The sequence below is a fragment of the Salvelinus fontinalis genome, chromosome 41, assembly GCF_029448725.1.
Source record: "Salvelinus fontinalis isolate EN_2023a chromosome 41, ASM2944872v1, whole genome shotgun sequence".
NCBI classification, from domain to species: Eukaryota; Metazoa; Chordata; class Actinopteri; order Salmoniformes; family Salmonidae; genus Salvelinus; species Salvelinus fontinalis.
In genome coordinates, this window is record NC_074705.1 from 10,387,532 (window position 1) to 10,401,862 (window position 14,331).

Consider the following 14,331-nt stretch of genomic DNA (forward strand, 5'->3'; position numbering starts at 1 on the left):
TCTTCGGGGATTATATAAAATAGTGGCTCTTGAGCCTCAGAGGCAACAAAGGGAGCTAGGTGACTGAAGTGTGTGTGAGATGGAGCAAACGAGCCAGAGGAGGGGGGAGAGAGAGAAAAAGGCATGAGGACAAAGATGGGAGGGGGTAATGAGAGAGGGTGGACAGGGAAAAGGTGCGAGAGAGAAAGGGAAAGAGAAAGGTAGGAGAAAATGGAGATGGAAAGGCAGAGAGAGAGAGAGAGAGGTGACGGGGTGGAGGTGCAGTCCGGCACTGTGCGGTGTACGGCGGAGGCCTCATACACAGGGTGTTGTAATTCATAGCCAGCTGTGGCTCTGGTGTGTGTGTGTGTGTATTGATGAAAGCAGCAGAACACTGACGGCGGGGGGAGATTGCTTTGCTGCACTAGGCGAGGTGCGTTCTGAAACCATCTCCGGCCGCCTGAGATGAGAGAGGGATTATGGAGTGACCTGCCATGTCTGTGTCATATTGTTCTGTGCAGGGTGCATTATTTTGTCCTAACCTGGTAGCGGCCAGCCCGGTCCCAAGGCAGAGAGGCGGTGTCCTTCGTGTGATCTGTCAGTACTCGTGTCTTATTTACCATCCGTGTTCCTAGAAACAAAAGAAACGCGAGAGGCCGAAAATAATCAGACGACTTAAATGTCAAGAATGTTCGTTAGTTAGTCATTTTCAAGAATGTAATATTTTACGTTTATTTAAAGATGCACTTTGCAGAAATCGCTCTGGCATTTCCTGGATGCAAAAATTATAATAGTTTGCCTAATTTCAGTTTATGTGACAAAACAAGCAAGTATAGTATAGAGAATCATTGTACCATCTAAACCGCTGTGTAATATATTTTCCATAACCAAAATATTGTATTTTTAGCTGTTTGAAGCTGGTGAACAAAACCGAAAGTAAAAGACGCAAAAACAAATCTTAAGAACAGAAAGCATGAAAATAGCGCACATAGAACAGATCTACCGCTTCTTAGACTTGCTTTCAATGAGAATAACAGATCTATAAAATACATTTCTATGTGAATTTGGTCGGGTCGCCCAAAATGTTACATATTGCCGCTTTAAGCCAATCACTAAATGAAACTGATGGACGTCAAAAATAAAATATACAATTATTATTGACAGTAATTATTATTCAATATACAGTAGCACGTAATGTAAAATTTCATTAAACTAGAACACATTTTGCTCAGTAGTACATTAGTCATCATGGATGTTAATTATTGATCATGATGTGTGAATCATGTCATAAATGACCCACTGTATAACCTCATAAATGACCCACTGTATAACCTCCGAGCTCAGATTCATATACATATTCATGAGTTGTATTCTCGATTTTATATTGAAGAAATGGCAGCGGTGAATCTCCATGATTAAGCAGAATACAGTGCGTACTATCATAAGCATGACAGTGTTTGATCACTCCCAATAAACTGTCATCACATCACAGCCATTAAAATCAATCCGTTGACAGCATAATGAAGACCAATTGACAGAGAGCCTAAGTGAAGAGATGCTGAATTTTGAGTGGCTGTACCAACCTAACTGTCCTGTCTGTCTCTATGTTCTTGCCGTTGCAGGCCTAAAGATGCAGTGGACCCCAGAGCACGCGCAGTGGGCGGAGCAGCACTTTGACATCACCTCCACCACGCGCTCGCCGGCCCACAAGGCCGAGGCTTACCGGGGTCACCTGCAGCGCGGCGGCAGCACATACCAGTACGCCTGGGCCAACGACGACATCTCTGCGCTCACCGCCTCCAACCTGCTCAAGAAGTACGCTGAGAAGTACTCTGGCATCCTGGAGATGCCCAGTGAGAGGGCCCTGCTGAACTCCTACGCCGAGGCCGGGATGAACGGCAGGAAGGGGGAGGGTGAGGCCTGGCAGGAGGGGGTCTACTGCGTCCCCGAGGGGATGTCCATGAGGAAAGGAGGGGTGGCGGCGGAGGTGGCTGGTATGTGCAGCTCTCCGTCCCCGGGCCTGGCCTCCAGCGGCCTGACAGAGCCTGGTTACTCCAGCAGCAGCTGTGGTAGTCACACAGCCACGGCCCTCCACTCCTCTGCAGGCTCCTCTCAGGAATACGGCCCCAGCTACAGTGGCTCCTACCTGGGCTACAGCTCCCAGGTCACCACCTCCCCACTGCACAGCTCCGGTCTCTTGCAGCCCCCTCCTCCGCCCCCACATCCCTCCCTGGTCCCGACCTACAATGGGGGATCCTCCAACCTCTCGGGCTACAATTACCCCCATGCCGGGTACCCCTCCCAGAGCGCTGTGGGGCCAGGCTACAGCCCCGGGGGAGCCCCCCCTCCATCCTCCTACCTACCGTCAGGGATCGCCGCTCCCACCCCCCTGCCCCCCTCCTCCACGCTCCCCGGGTACCCCTACCAGTCGCACAACCTCGGCCCCATCGCGCCCACGCCTCTGAATGGCAGCTCGTCCAACTCTCTGAAGAGAAAAGCCTTCTATATGACAGGGCAAGGAGAGATGGACTCCACTTATGGAAATTTTGTCTATGGCCAGGCGCGCAGCTCCGCAGAGAGCCCCATGTACAGGGTACCGGACAGCAGCATCTCAAATGCGGGCGGAGGGAACAGTTTTGACAGGAATGCTGACAAGTCATCTTTGCCATTTAATCCCCACAAGCAGCCCATGGCCTCTGAGCAGTCTGCAGGCGGAGCACTCACCCCTCCGTCCTATGCCTCCACCCTGGGTGGCTCGCGCTCGGCCGACTCCCTGGGCAGCTTCACCTCTCCCTCCCTGAACGACCAAGGGGACGAGCACCGCGTGCACCTCTCCCACCTCTCCCTGACGGGGGCAACCTCATCCTCCCGGCCCGCTGAGGAGCAGCTGAAGAGCAGTGACCCCCACCTCCTGGACATGGTGACCTCTGAAATCCTGCAGCAGGGACCCCCGGTGGACTGGAGTGACATTGCAGGCCTGGAGCTGGCCAAGGCCACTCTGAAGGAGGAGGTTCTCTGGCCCATGCTACGTCCGGACATGTTCAGCGGCCTAGGTTCGGCCCCGAGGTGCATTCTACTGTTTGGCCCCAGAGGGACGGGCCGGACGTTGCTGGGCCGCTGCATGGCCAGCCAGCTGGGGGCGCCCTTCCTGCAGCTCAGATGCTCCACCTTGGCCACCAAGTGGTTGGCAGAGGGTGACAAGATCCTGCAGGCCTCCTTTCTGGTGGCGCGCTGCCGCCAGCCCTCAGTGCTGTTCATCAGCGACGTGGACATGCTGCTGTCGGCCCAGCTCAACAACGAGAGCCCCGTTTACCGGCTCAAGGCCGAGCTCCTGGCCCAGCTTGATGCGCTGCTCCTGGGGCCGGCCGATGACTCCAACAACCACGTCCTGGTGGTCTGCTCCACCAGCAAGCCTCAGGACATGGACGAGGGGCTGCGACGGTACTTTGGCCGGCGGGTCCTGGTGCCGCTGCCAGACGGTTCGTCCCGCCACCGAATGCTGAGCCAGCTGCTGTCCCAGTCCCAGCGTAAGTACTGTCTCAGTGAGGAGGAGCTGGTGCTGCTGGTCCAGCGCACCGAGGGCTTCTCCGGCCTGGACGTGGCAAGGCTTTGCCAGGAGGCCCTGGTGGGCATGCTGCACACCTCCTCCCAAGGCCTGGACCTCTCGGTGAGCATCATGCCCACAGGTCAGATACGACCCCTCATCTACCAGGACTTTGACAGTGTTTTTTGCAAATTCCAGCCCAGTATATCGCAGAAAGAGATCGACACGTACACCGAGTGGAACAAAATGTTTGGGTGCGGTCAGTGAACCTCGGGGGGGAAAGTCCTCAAGAAAGAGGAGCTTTGACCTGGCTGTGGTGCTAACCAAAGAGGAAGGCACACAAGAGGGGCGACGTAACCCCCCCACACGTGAGACCTGACACCAGAGGTGGAGAAACATCAAGAGACTTGGTTGGAGTGATACCTGATGGTTTTGCAGGTAACGAGCAGAGATTTCATTAGGATGCTTGACACTGCTAAAGCCAGGCATTGTTTACACATTTTGAAGAGGTCAACTTGAGACAGAGGAGGACCCTGTGTGTATATATACCTTTGTTGTTGTCCCCTAAAATGTAGTTGGCTAACCAAGTGCCTGTAGTGGTGCTTTCTAAATTGTAATTTCTTTTTTTTATGTATAATGATTTCGTTTGCCTCACAATCTACATTAATGGCATGTGCTGATATTAAGAGCTTTAAACTTCAACAGCGAGATTAAAATTAGAGTGGCGGTTGCCAATGGAGATGGTCAATCTTTTTCTCCTGCCATTTCACCAAGTATCAACAGTATTCCTCAGGGGGTGACAGTAATCTGGACCCCCGATCCATACACTTCATCTCTTTTGGTCCTCTGTCTGCAAAAAAACTCAGGAAAGTGTTTGTGAATTGTACAGTACCTCAACGACATCACCACACATAAGCACTACGATCCTCTGAGAGTATTAAGACCAGGATTTTAGTCATTTATATAATATCTAGAGAAACAGTTTTAGGTTTACCTCAAACCTTCTAGGCGAGACGGTCGAGGAGATGAAAATGAATGTAACCAGATTTAGTTCTGGAATGACGGGACAAATAAGTCAATACGGAGGTGATTAAGTGAAGAATTTGGTGATGAGTTCAGTGTCCATTTTGAGGTTTTTCGAAAATGCGATGCCCTAGTGTGTTTTTCTGATCCTGCCTTGTGTATCGATTGAATCAAGAGCGTTGTTCACCTGGTGTTTGAATGGGGCACTGATGACCACGTATAGTGGGTTATATTGTTGTCAACAACCCACAACTCTTTAGATGGAACGGTGGACTTCGGTTGCTATTGCGTTACCACAGGAAGCCATAGAACTACTGTACTTGACGATGAAGCAGAAACCAAATGGAAGAAAGCGAACGGTGCCGTGACACAGTGTGTGATTCCGTATTTCCCAGAATAAATGCAACATCGGGATCACACGGACTTTCTGTTCCACTTCAGTTGGTTTCAAACTCACCTAGGAGGCAGCAAAGCAGTCGGGGACAGCCTCAGATCCAAAATGGCTAGTTGCTATTGACTGCTCTACGTCAGAGAGTTGAGTCAGTTTGAATGAGAAAAGGCTGATTTCTTTATTCATCAACGAGGTCAGAGGTTCAGCACCGGGGGCTCAATTCCAAACCGGTTTTTAGTTCCTTACCAGAGGTCCTCATTGGCTTATCAGATCTGACATGCTTGGATTGTTCACAGCAGTATGGCTGTAGAGCCACCTAGACCTCTGGAATGCTCTGGTGATTTTCGGTCATATTGCAAACACCTATCCAGTTGTGTCATATCTGCAAGGAGACTCAACAAGGGCTTGCGGGTAAGAGCTCGAAATTGTTTAAGATATTTGGCCAATCGCATCCTCATTGTTTAGTATGTGCAAATATTACCCCAAGAACATGGTCAGGGTGAATATACTACTAATTTGACACTCGTCATGGCTCTTAAAGGCCCAGTACAGTCAAAAACGTGATTTTTCTGTGTTTTCTATATAATTCCACACTATGAGGTTGGAATAATACTGGGAAATTGTAAAAATTATGATAATGTAATTTTAGTGTAAGAGCTGTTTGAAAAGACTGCCTGAAATTGCTGTCTGTTTTGGTGGGATGGAGTTTTGGCCATTCATGGTGATATCACCATGCGGTAAATTAGTTATTAGACCAATAAGAAAGAGAGTTCCAAACCTCTCTGCCAATAACAGCACATGTTCTGTTTTCCCCTCCACACTCAGACCACTCCCAGATGTCCTATCAAAATTCTTGCTTGAGAAATTGCCCTTTGCTGAGAGCTACAGTGGGGCAAAAAAGTATTTAGTCAGCCACCAATTGTGCAAGTTCTCCCACTGAGAGAGGCCTGTAATTTTCATCATAGGTACACTTCAACTATGACAGACAAAATGAGGAAAGAAAATCAGAAAATCACATTGTAGGATTTTTTAATGAATTTATTTGCAAATTATGGTGGAAAATAAGTATTTGGTCACCTACAAACAAGCAAGATTTCTGACTCTCACAGACCTGTAACTTCTTCTTTAAGAGGCTCCTCTGTCCTCCACTCGTTACCTGTATTAATGGCACCTGTTTGAACTTGTTATCAGTATAAAAGACAAATGTCCACAACCTCAAACAGTCACACTCCAAACTCCACTATGGCCAAGACCAAAGAGCTGTCAAAGGACACCAGAAACAAAATTGTAGACCTGCACCAGGCTGGGAAGACTGAATCTGCAATAGGTAAGCAGCTTGGTTTGAATAAATCAACTGTGGGAGCAATTATTAGGAAATGGAAGACATACAAGACCACTGATACTCTCCCTCGATCTGGGGCTCCACGCAAGATATCACCCCGTGGGGTCAAAATGATCACAAGAAAGGTGAGCAAAAATCCCAGAACCACACAGGGGGACCTAGTGAATGACCTGCAGAGAGCTGGGACCAAAGTAACAAAGCCTCCCATCAGTAACACACTACGCCGCCAGGGACTCAAATCCTGCAGTGCCAGACGTGTCCCCCTGCTTAAGCCAGTACATGCCCAGGCCCGTCTGAAGTTTGCTAGAGAGCATTTGGATGATCCAGAAGAAGATTGGGAGAATGTCATATGGTCAGATGAAACCAAAATAGAACTTTTTGGTAAAAACTCAACTCGTCGTGTTTGGAGGACAAAGAATGCTGAGTTGCATCCAACGAACACCATACCTACTGTGAATCATGGGGGTGGAAACATCATGCTTTGGGGCTGTTTTTCTGCAATGGGACCAGGACGACTGATCCGTGTAAAGGACAGAATGAATGGGGCCATGTATCGTGAGATTTTGAGTGAAAACCTCCTTCCATCAGCAAGGGCATTGAAGATGAAACGTGGCTGGGTCTTTCAGCATGACAATGATCCCAAACACACCGCCCGGGCAACGAAGGAGTGGCTTCGTGAGAAGCATTTCAAGGTCCTGGAGTGGCCTAGCCAGTCTCCAGATCTCAACCCCATAGAACATTTTTGGAGGGAGTTGAAAGTCTGTGTTGCCCAGCAACAGCCCCAAAACATCACTGCTCTAGAGGAGATCTGCATGGAGGAATGGGCCAAAATACCAGCAACAGTGTGTGAAAACCTTGTGAAGACTTACAGAAAACGTTTGACCTCTGTCATTGCCAACAAAGGGTATATAACAAAGTATTGAGATAAACTTTTGTTATTGACCAAATACTTATTTTCCACCATAATTTGCAAATAAATTCATAAAAAATCCTACAATGTGATTTTCTGGATTTATTTTTCTAATTTTGTCTGTCATAGTCGAAGTGTACCTATGATGAAAATTACAGGCCTCTCTCATCTTTTTAAGTGGGAGAACTTGCACAATTGGTGGCTGACTAAATACTTTTTTGCTCCACTGTATATTTTTTGTTTTTTTTGTTTACCATTTTAATTGAAAGCAATCACAGTAAGGTACTTCAATGTTACCCAGAAATGATTTGATATTGAGATAAAAACAGCTGCATTGGACCTTTAAGAAACGTTCAGTCAACCTACTGTGGTCAGTTCCAAAAGACCCACAGAACAGTGATTCATAGCTCATTGCATTTGAATGTATTTTGTTGCTCTTCTTTTGTTCTCTGTACGTGACTGTTGCTAAGCACTACAATGGTGATCTTGAAGTACCGTAGGTGTATTATTATTGTACAACAGCTGCACTATAGCATTCTTTTGTGTGTATTTTTGTCTCGTCTTTAATAATCATGGGTTTGCAATCCTCCGAGCACTGAGATTGCCAGTACCATGTTGCTTGCGTTTACGTTTTTCTTTGTTTTGTCAACTTGTGACTAGTGTAACGTTTATCTCTTCCTTTGATTGGTAATATTTCCAATTCTAGTTTGCATACCTTTTCCATTTTAGCACTCAATGGAATTTAGATGTAACTTGCTGTGACTGCACACTCGCTAGTCTACCACGATGTCTCGGATATTTAAGATTGAACACTTCTCCAATTTTTCTCTCTTGGGTAGATAAAAGGGTAGATCCACGGAAGTAACATGACCATAATACAACCACTTACATGGCCTTTGAAACTTTGACTCAAATTATACTTCACTCATATAAAATATTGGTAGGTGGGTGAAATGTACGATGTTTTATTGCTAAACTACACACAAACAAACCTTAAAACACAAAGCATCCATGTTGAGCTCTCCACTTTACCTCTGGAGGTACTTAAGAATTACCTGAATGCACTTTCACAAAACGTTCATTTATCGGAATGTTCAAATGTTTCACAAACATGATACAGTGTCAACAGGCTGATTCTCACAGCCTGAGTGTACTGTATGTGTAAAAGCTCATCGCTAGAAGGCTTGTTCTGGAAATAGAAAATGGAGTCTCCCTACCTTCTCCTTGACCCGCAGCCCAGGCCTGTGAATCTCACTTCTCCATTCACTCTCACTGAGGAGAGGAAAAGACACGCTGAGGTGTGTTTGTTTGTGTGTGCGTGTGCGTGCGTGTGCGTGTGTGTGTGTGTGTGACAGCGCGGCAACAGCACATGGAAACTGCAGTGAAGTCTGTCAACAGACTGACCACAACGCGGTCTATCCCATAATTCAGTCTGCCCTCTCTAAACTGATGTACATGAGAGCACAAAAAGCCCATCCCTTCACATATACAGTACTTTCGACACAACCAAATCACTTGAATTGTACTTTCCAGCCAATCTTATTTTCTTTGTTTGTTGCTATGTACGTGGCTTCATTTTTTCTTTGTACCAGAACTGGCAAACAATGTTATTGGTGGTTTCCGTGTTTGTTTATTTTTCCCGCTTTCTATTCAATCATTTAATTATAGTGTTCTTTAAAACATTTCTACCTCATGGCTACATATTATACATGTAGTAGTTCATTTATGTCTTTTGAATGTCCTACATTTGTTGAAAAATCGAACAAAAGAAAAACAAAAAGGAAATGGGTGGGAGCAGGAAATCACTTGAGTCTACCTCAGAGGCACTGAGCAGAGGAGATGGTGGTAGAGTCTAACGTGTGTCTGACAGCTGGATGCACACTCATTCAAAACACCGAGCGACATATAGACACACAACACCCCGCAAGGAAAAATTTCTGGTGGACGGGAGAAAACTGTTGGACTTTGCAGGTCCTCTCCGAGGTTTCTCTTGATGCATCAACCAATGCGTTGCTTTAATCTTTGGTGAACTGTAGTTGTGTGATTGTGTATATTACGTGGGCACACATGAATATGATTTGGTTTGTGTGGGATTTTATATATAATTAGTATATATAAAACACACTTGCACAAAACTTTAACTGAGTGTAACGTGTTTCTGTTGTACATATTTATATACATAAATACAAACAAAATGCACCACATACATGTTTATATGTGTGAATATGTTGCCATACTTGCAGTCGACTTAAATGTATTTTCATGTAATCTGTCTGAGGTACAAAAGACAACAACTGATTAATTAAAGATGTTTTCTTGAAATAATATCTTCTGGTTGTATTTTTTAAGATCTAAAGTCTTCAATTGGGTTTTTGTGTTCCTTGAAAATAAAGCTTGTTTTTATGACATCTAACTGTGTTGAATGCCAACATAACAGTACAGAGTTTACACTCTTAGAAAAAAAGGTGCTACGTAGAACCATACAGGGTTCTCCGGTTTGTCCCCATAGGGGAACCTTTTTTGGTGCTAGGTAGAACCCTTTACCTAAAGCCCTCTATGTAGGATTCTTAAAAAGAACCCCCTGTATATGGTTCTACCTAGAACCCTCTGAAGGATCGAACCAAGAACCATTTTATAATCTAAAGGTTCTTCCTAGAACCCTTTATGAATGGTTCCACCAGCCTTTAAAGGAATTATAACAATACATTATACACTGATTGTACAAAACATTAGGAACACCTTCTTACTAATGAGTTGCACCCCCTCCCCCCTTTTGCCCTCAGAAGCGCCTTCATTTGTCAGGGCATGGACTCTACAAGGTGACGAAAGCGTTCCAAAGGGATGCTGGCCCATGTTGACTCCAATGCTTCCCACAGTTGTGTCAAGTTAGCTGGATACCCTTTGGGTGGTGTACAATTCTTGATACACAGAGGAAGCTGTTGAGCGGGATAAACCCAGCAGCTTTGCAGTTCTTGACACACCCAAACTGGTGTGCCTGGCACCTACTACCATATCCCGTTCAAATGCACTTAAATCTTTTGTTTTTCCCATTCACCCTCTGAATGGCACACGTACACAATCCATGTCTCAATTGTCTCAAGGCTTAAAAATCATTCTTTAACCTGTCTCCTCCCCTTGAAGTGGTTTTAACTGTTGACATCAATAAGGGATCATAGCTTTCACTTGGTCAGTCTATGTCATGGAAAGAGCAGGTGTTCCTAATGTTTTTCACACTCAGTGTATATATCACGAGGCCTTTCATTGAGGGCCTAGTTATACCCTAACACAGTGGTGTTATGAAACCTTGGTTTACAGACCACTTCAGGCCTGCAATTCACATTATGCTAGCTTGCAAAGTGATGTGTAATTCCTAATGGAATCCAGCCAGAGTTAGGATATCCAACAAGTCACATTTTTTATCACCTGCAACATTCATTCAGAATTAGGGAAGATTGAATACTGAGACTACCTCAATGATCGAAACTGTAACAACCATCTCTTTAACGTGGGCAATAAGTCCAACTACTAACAGATTGGTTTAGTTAAAAAATATATGTTATTTATCTTTGTGTAGCATAAAATTAATCAACCAATCAATGTACATGCAAAAACACATTTGAAAAAATTCTAAAAATCACCCTGAAATAGAGCATGCTGGAAAATATGATATATTGTTCTACGTAGAATCCCTCTTGCCTTCCAAAGACCCCTTATTGCCTTTCCGAAGAATCCTTCTTGCCTTCCAAAGAACCATCAAAGAACCCTTTCTTCCAAAAACAGTTCTTAGGATGTTATAATTCTAGGTAGAACTCTGCCTTACAGAGAAATGTTGTCTTCCAAAAGGGGTTCTTCAGATCAAAACCGTTCTTGGTAGAACCCTATCCCTCTGCAAAGAACCCTTTTGGAACCATTTTTTCTAAAAGTGTAGTTTCGATTTAAATCAAGGCTGTACTTTTGAAAAAACAAAGTCCCTGCTCTGCGAGATCTTTGTAATCTTTTTTTGAATTGTTTAAATATACTTTAATGTTAAATGTTGTTTTTACACAATGTACATTTCCTGTAGGGCAAATTATTTGACATCAAACACAGATATTATGGAATATCTTCACAGCAAGATGCACTGTGTATGCAGTATACAGTAGATAATGCACATTTTTTAAGAAACCTTGTGCCACCTCAACCTACAACGTGTGCAATTAAAATATTTCTGTTATGTTGCAGTGCACCAAAGTGTAGTCATACATTTCTCTCATTAAAATGTAACAATTAATGTATTTTTGTGGGGAAAGTGTCAAGTACAAACACTAAAACCTTACCTCACACAAAGAATTCACATAAAATGACTACTCTGAATGTAAATTAGGTGCTTTTTTCTCTACCAGTTTTGAAAGCATCATTATATGGTTGATGGTAAGCGTAGGAAGCTAGCTACAGTGTAATTAGCTGTGCAAAGCAGACTGAGATTTCAGGTTGCTGAGCAATGGAGTTTCTGCTTGGTCTTTGTCTAATGTACTTTGCTACATGTTATCTCTTTATGAGGTCTGTGAGATTTGAGGTTCAGCCACTGCTCTTTTTTCTTGCCTTGTTTTTGAAGCAAAACATGAAATATTAAGTTGATTTGAAAAGCTACAACCAGTCCCATCCTTATTGCGTGTATGTACATTCTATTACAGTTTGGCCCTGAGAGTCTACATAGCAACAATATGTTGCAGGTCCAAGGTCTTCTCATTACAATACAAACCTTGGATGGGTTTATAGATACAGTGCATAATGTTAGCTTATTCGGGTTTCATTGAAACCGTTATATATGTATGTATTGTTATGGTAATCTTATGAGTACCGGTAGATCATTAGTGGAGCTCTGTTAAATCAATGTGTTGTCATTTTGTTGATATCAAAGAGGAACTTACTCCTGTGCTCTTCATTTGCATTGCAAATATTGGTGTGTGTGCGTGCCTGCGTGCGTGTGTGTTTGTGTACGTGTATGTGTGAACTTGGAGGGTTACTCTGGTCACCACTGCACACCTAGAATCACCTGGCCAGAGCAAGACTCAATAGGATACAACTAACATACCTCTCCCTGCACAACAATTCAAATATGCAACGTGATAATTCTCTTTAAGTAGCCTTAAATGTGCAATAGATTCAAATTGTGAGAGGACATTGCCCAAAGCTCTAGAAGAGGTGGATAGAAAGAATACATTATGCAAATAACACAAAGGACTGGAGCACTTGAAAGCCTAATTCCACTATAATCAGCATACTGTGTCGTTTAATATGTTTTCACCTCTTATTAAAAGTGACTGTTCTTCTGCACTGTCAGCCGGCTGGATCTGACATTGGACTGAGACAGCGGAGAGACCATCACGCTAACGCATTCTGCCGCCACAGCTTTTAGATGATGGTTCCATATTCCACCCCCCCCCCCCCCCCCCCACAAGTAATTATGCGCCGGAGAGTCCAGAAATAAGGTTTAATTACACAGTAATCGCCTCTGATGGACACTAGGAAGTGGTGAGCACTGCCAGACTGCAATCCATCAATGACAAACCACTGTCCACTTTTAATTCCTCCTCATTTGCATCATAACCTCCGCACCAAGTTGCACAACCGCTGTTAAATGCTAATGGGACCTGTCTCTCCACTCAAAATGAATGCTTAAGCCCCATTTCACTCCCTCGCTCTTTTATCCCACTCTATCCTTTCTCTTTTTTTCTCTCTCACTGTCCATCGCTTCTCCCTTTCTCTCCCTCCCTGCTCATCCTCCTCCCTCCCTCTCTCAGGCAGTGTTAACGGGTGAAGAGAACCCACAGCGTGGTCAGTGATGCGCTAATTGGGAGCAGTTTTATCTCTCCAGCACTAATAGTGGCCCTGCACCGACAACCCTCAGCATGGGTGGTGGAGGGTGTGAGAGGAGGATGGAGAGGAGAGGAAAGGAAAGGAGGAGAGTAGTGGGCATGTCCTGCATAGGAAATGTAGACCACAGCACAGATCTAAGTATGATTGGCCCCTCCAGTCATAGTTAATGCGAGTCTGGAGGGACCCCATACACATTTTCCAGCTTCATTAATTGAAAATTGTGTTTTTTTCCTTTTTTGGGGGGGGATGTGAATAAAATAAAACACCTTGGCCATTTATTAAGCATTTTGTCTGTTTTATTCCCGCCACTCGTTGACGATGAAGTGGGGGACGATCTAATAATCGGTGCCGTCTTGAAGAGTCGCTATGATCCAAGCCTTGATTGTTTCACCACTCTAACAGAGAAGTAAATACCCACAATGTGTTGCTGTGTTGATGCAGACACTGTGTGGAAAATAATAATTTGAAGTCTCATCACAACACACATCATGGAAATAAATCTGATATTAAATATTCCACACTGGCTCTTGATAGCGTACACAAACACCTTTTTTTTTCATCATTAGCGCATCTTGTTCATTGCTTTTTACCGTAATTGGAATCAACATGTATTGTTCTAAATCGTGACCTCCTACTTGTTTCCCTCAGATGCACAAAAACAATATATTAATGTTGAGAGGGACTGATAGCAAAGAACACAAGGTACTATTTTTTTTAAATTAGCATTTGTTTTATTAGCGTCGTGTTTCTTTTAGCAAAGTGTTGTTGAAAGTGGCCCTTAGTGGTTCAAAGTTCCTATTTTAATCAATTTCAGTGTTTTAGAATAAGAATTTTGCGTTCTTAAGAAAATACATTCTACTACTTAATCTTTCATCTGTGTGTCTGTTTTCAAACAGGTAATATTTTTGAGGAAATGATTTGGGGTGTAGGTTTTTAGAACAAAACGTAAGACACATTCTTAAGTATAATCTTGAAGAGTGCACAGACTTTGTTTCCTCAACAATGTCTGTTTTCCTAGAGCTGGTCCATTCCCAACTCTGTCACTCTTCAGGCAGCTAGTCAGCCTTGATGCCTCCCTGCCTGCCTCTCAGAAGACATGACATTAATTTGTGCCCTTTAAAAACACATGTGCTTGGAGGTTTCAGAGAGACATCGCAAAACAATATATATCTTAGAATGTTTTTAAAGGGATAGTTCACCCAAATTACAATGAGCTATTTTTTTGTCATTTGAGTGAACAATCCCTTTAAGGTTGCCAGGACAGACTGACTGGATATTTTTTG

At 44.2% G+C, this 14,331-nt stretch overlaps 1 protein-coding gene across 1 annotated transcript in view; it reads left to right on the forward strand.

The window, feature by feature from the left end:
- The window catches only part of LOC129840297 (fidgetin-like), a 39,769-nt gene extending 30,253 nt beyond the window's left edge, over positions 1 to 9,516 (forward strand). The window contains exon 3 of the mRNA XM_055908096.1: positions 1,602 to 9,516. Within this exon, the coding sequence (XP_055764071.1) occupies positions 1,602 to 3,790 (2,189 nt within the window). The 3' untranslated portion in view covers positions 3,791 to 9,516. The remainder of the gene's footprint in view (positions 1 to 1,601) is intronic.
- Positions 9,517 to 14,331: the final 4,815 nt, after the last annotated feature.